General features: G+C 57.9%; 1 protein-coding gene across 1 annotated transcript in view; it reads left to right on the top strand.

Annotated features, from left to right (window-relative positions):
* Positions 1–4,615, top strand: part of TTC22 (tetratricopeptide repeat domain 22) — a gene marked incomplete at its 5' end in the record, with an annotated part of 20,114 nt that overhangs the window by 13,386 nt on the left and 2,113 nt on the right. Inside the window, 6 exons of the mRNA XM_014549753.1 lie at positions 373–428; positions 627–742; positions 2,326–2,474; positions 2,847–3,008; positions 3,888–4,040; positions 4,500–4,610. Of these exons, the coding sequence (XP_014405239.1) occupies positions 373–428; positions 627–742; positions 2,326–2,474; positions 2,847–3,008; positions 3,888–4,040; positions 4,500–4,610 (747 nt within the window). The remainder of the gene's footprint in view (positions 1–372; positions 429–626; positions 743–2,325; positions 2,475–2,846; positions 3,009–3,887; positions 4,041–4,499; positions 4,611–4,615) is intronic.

The following is a 4,615-nucleotide window of genomic DNA, read 5'->3' as shown; positions in this document are numbered from 1 at the left end:
TGACCAGTGGAGTGTGGGCCCCTGGGTGGGGGGGATGCAGAGCACAGGTGGGGAGCCAGGGAGGGGAGCTCAGCTTGGAGAGCAAGCCAGGAGGGGAGGGAATGTATCCCGCACGGGCTCCGTGCTGGGCTCCTCCTGCAGGGCATTCACACAGGCCATCTCGTCAAATCCTCTGTGGCCAGAGACGGGAAGTGACTTGCCCAAGGTCATCCGGCCAGTCAATGGCAGAGCCAGGACAAGATCAAGAATGTGTAAGGCCAAAGCCCTTGTACTACTGGCTGCTTCTCAGGGTTCAGGGAAAATGTGGGAATCTATGAACAGTAGCCTGAGTACTTCGATAACAGCAGCACCGGCCATTCTCTGCTTCCCCAGATCCCCATGGAGGAGAAAAGGGGCTGGTACTTCACCATGGCAACGCTTTTCATCAGGTCAGGCTGGGAAGGGGGCACGGGATGGGGGGGGAGGCGTGGCCTGGAGCCCAGGGGAGAAGTGGCTGAGCCCATCTCCATGGCAAGGGCTCCCCAAGCCCCCCTCCCTGCCAGTGGCCTGGGAAAGGGAGGACTTACAGCACCTGGGGGACAGCCCGGAGGGGGTACCAACCAGCTGCATCCTTTCCTTGGCCACAGGCTAGATGGCATCTTCCTGGAGCTGGGCAGAGAGGAGCAGAAGAGGCTGCCCGCCTTCAACCGCACACTGGCCCTGCTCCGCCAAGTCCTCAAGTCCTCGGACCCCCAGCACCGAGGTAGGGCGCGGGGATGGTGGAGAGCGGCCTGTCTCTGTCATTGCCCCCCCCCCAGCACTGCCTCCCTTTTTTGGACCCTGTTTCTCTCCCTCACCCTCTGTCTCATATATTGACTTGTTCATCTCGAGAGCTCACTCACCTTGCACAGGTGAGCACACCAATCCCAAGTCACTACTACCGCACGTGTTCGGGTGCGTCTCAGACCTGTTCAGAGGCATCGCTCAGCCTCTCAGCCCACGTCCTGGCTGGGGACGAGGCTGTGCTGGAGAGCAGTGCAGGCGTTGTTCACAGGGCCACGCGGCTAGAACAGGGGCCAGAACTGAGCTGCAGCCGGAGAGGCTGTGCACCCTCAGAGGTCCCCTGAGGGATGCAGTAAACACCGGTTAGCACCACCCTGCGTTCGTCCATTCACTCACGCGTCCCCTCTCCCCACCTGTTTCTCTCGGTGGGTCCCTGAGTGGCCCTCGGGATTTCCTGCCACTGACCCTCCCTTTGTCTTCCTGGGAGCCGACACCTGGGTGCAGCTGGTCCCCTCCCTTCTCGTGGCTCCTCTCTCCTCCCTGCTGCCAAACTGGGACCTCCCTACCACCCATCCTCCTCTTCTGGAACCCTCTGCTTCTCTGGGTGTCACCCCCCCCCACTCCCCCCCACTGTCTGCCCACCCAGGAAGTGCCCTCACTCCAGGCCTTTCTCTCCGTCCCAAACAAAACAGAAGTGCTCCCTTGTCATTGAGCCTCTTTGCCGAAGAATCAGGCCCTGGCCCTAATCGGTTTGGCTCAGTGGATAGAGCATGGGCCTTCGGAGCATGGGCCTTCAACCATCCATCCTCCTCTTCTGGAACCCTCTGCTTCTCTGGGTGTCACCCACCCCACTCCCCCCCACTGTGTGCCCACCCAGGAAGTGCCCTCACTCCAGGCCTTTCTCTCCGTCCCAAACAAAACAGAAGTGCTCCCTTGTCATCGAGCCTCTTTGCCGAAGAATCAGGCCCTGCCCACACCCGGTCTGGCCCAAGCCTGTGTCCAGCTTTGTCTTCTATGCTTGTCACCATTTCCCAGATACACCCTCAGGCTTTTCCCCTTGGGCCTTGGTTCATGTCCCTCCCACCTGCAGTGGTGGCCTAGGCCCTAGTGGAAAGCGGATGCGTTTAGCCAGGGTCTAGTGCCAGCTGTGCCCACAGGCCGTGTGACCCTAAGGCAAGTCACTTCCATCTCCGAGCCTCCTTATCTGTTAACTGTGTGGTCCGTCTGCCTTCTAGATGATTGAGAAACTCAAAGGAGTTAGTGGACAAAACTGTTCATAAAGACCTGTCAAGTGCTGTTCAAGCCTTATTCCTGGCACCTTGTGTATGTGGCAGTTTCTACACTCAGCTCAGTTTTGAAGTCTTCCCTGGAGGCCGGCCCTGCGATATCACTCGCCTGTGCACGCAGCACCGTGCCCTGCAAGGGCGCATCCCTGTTGCTTGCTGGCGGGTGGTGAGCAATTTCGTGATGAGAGATCTTAGGACAGAGCGTTCGCACTGGCTCATGCGTGTTCTGAGAGTTATGTCCAATTTAACAAAAACACGGCCTTCACCCCTCCTTGAGCACCTACTCTGCGCTGGGGCAAAGAGATGCCCAGCAGGGCCCCGGCCCTGCAGGAACTCACCCTCTCGGGGGCAGCAGAGAATGCGCACAGCAGCCATCAGCAACAACAGGGGCTCAGTGCTGTGGCCGAGCTAGAAACACTGCGCTGGGTACAGGGAGGTGGAGGCTGGTTCTGGCCCCTCCGCCCACCGGCCCTGAGGAACGGGGAGGAGCACACTGCATGTGTCTTGAGGAGAAGGGGTTTGCTTGGGGTCTGGAGAGATTCATTGGACATGACCCCTGAGCATGGCAGCGAGCATGGCAGTGAGTGGAGCTCTCGAGAGCTAAGTGGCAATGAGCTGTACCCCAAGTGTTGGGCTCCATGAGAAGACTGCGCTTCCCGGCAGGTGGCTATGGGGAATAAGCAATGCGACGACGGGGCTCTATCCAGAGTTGGGGTTCCTGAAGGTCAGGCACTATTTAGCTAGTTCTTGCAGGCCAACAGACACATTGTTTGCTCTTACCCTCCTCCCTTTACCCAGGCCATCGAGATTGCCAAGGACCAACCCCCGATCCTGAATCGCCTGGCCAAAATCTTCCACTTCCTGGGAAAGCAGGATATGGCCATTGGCACCTGCAACATGGCCCTGGATATCCTACGCGATCCGGAGCTCAACTGGCAGGCGTACTGCACGCGGGCCAAGGTGAGTCACCCGTTGACTCCACCTCCTCCTACCTCGGGAATCAGACAACAGGGGCCCCGGGCCAAGACCCTGTTGCCAGAGTGCAAAGATAATGAAGCCTTCCTGGTAGGAAGGAGCTTAGGAGTCACGAGGCACACGGTTTAGGTTCTGGACAGCTGTTGAGTGAAAGAATAAAGGACCCTCCCACCCACTGCAGCATCCGTTCCACAATAACCTACGTGGTCAACGGCCTGCAGCCTCTTCTTGATTGGTACCCAGTGTAGTCAGACCATCCTGGGTTGGAATCTGACATCTCCACTCATCACTCCGGGCCCGGTGGTAAGAAGACTAAGTGGGTAACATCCAATGCACCATGCCTGGAGCAGGGGAGGTGCTTGGGAAAGGCTGTAGGGTAGATCAGGGGCAGCCTGAGGTGGTCAATCAGAGCTCTCCCCAGGGACCTCGATCCCATCACCGTGCTTAGATGTTAATAGCACTTATCACTTGAAATGGTGCTGTTTACTTCTTCATGATCATCTTCCTACTAGAATGTTAAGTTCTACCAGGGCAGGGGCCTCATCTGTCTTATCACCATTGCACCCCACTACCTAACACAGGGCCTGGCATATGGTGGGCACTCAATACATATATGTTGAATGAATGAGTGAATGAATGAAGGGCTCTTACTTCATCATTGTACAGACAGGGAAACTACGGCTCAGAAGGGGGAGTGGCTAGCCCGGGTTGGCACAGCATTGAAACCTACAACTCCTGGGCCCCACCTCCGGGGCTTTCTGCTCCCTGAGTTGCTGCTGAGAAGAAGGCCGGCTTCATTTAGGGTAGAAAGGAGGGGGGAGGGGCCTTGCTTGGAGCATCTTCCTGAGCGGACTCTCTGGGCAGGTCCACATCACAGCCTACCTTCACGACCTGGAGCGGGTCAAGATGGGGCTCGGAGGCATGCCCGACAGGAACCACCTGGCCTGCGCCAAGGCCGACCTCGAGGAAGTGGTCAAGGTATGCCCAGGCCTCAAGACCTACCTGGACATCGGCCAGGTAAGGCAGCTCTTGGCTTGCTGCACAGCCAATGGCTTACTCAGGACCTATTTACTTTCTGCCAGGCCAGGCCTGGGATCCTAGGACACTGGGAGTCGTAGGGGACATCGCCCTACCTGATAACAGTACCCGCCTCCTACGGGGGAGGGTTGAATGCATGTACATCGTTGAGAACAGGCCTGATTCTTTCCGAGCACTCGGGAAGTGTGCACAGGGAATGATTACCAAACGGTGACAAGATCATGTTTTAGACATGAGAAAACTAGGCCCACACGTTGCCTTGCTCAAGGTTATGTGGCCAAGAGTGGTAGGGTGGGAACTGGAATCAGAATACTGCCTCTCCTTTTCCAGGGAAGGGGGACCAAAATTTGCGATGAATAAGTGTGGAAGCGGGGAGCAGCCAGGGCGAGCGGGGGTGGGCTGGGGGTTTGAAAGGCTCACCCCCGCCACCCCACCCAGGTCTACTACTACATGGGCGTGGACGCGATGCAGGAGCTGCTGGCGGTGGATGAGGCGGCGCTGAACCAGGCGCTGGTGTTCCTGGCCAAGGCGGGCGAGTTGGAGCTGGGCGCCAC

The sequence above is a fragment of the Myotis brandtii genome, unplaced genomic scaffold (assembly GCF_000412655.1).
Source record: "Myotis brandtii unplaced genomic scaffold, ASM41265v1 scaffold57, whole genome shotgun sequence".
Classification (NCBI taxonomy): Eukaryota; Metazoa; Chordata; class Mammalia; order Chiroptera; family Vespertilionidae; genus Myotis; species Myotis brandtii.
The sequence above is the reverse complement of the archived record's forward strand: the minus strand, read 5'-3'. Positions and strand labels throughout refer to the sequence as shown.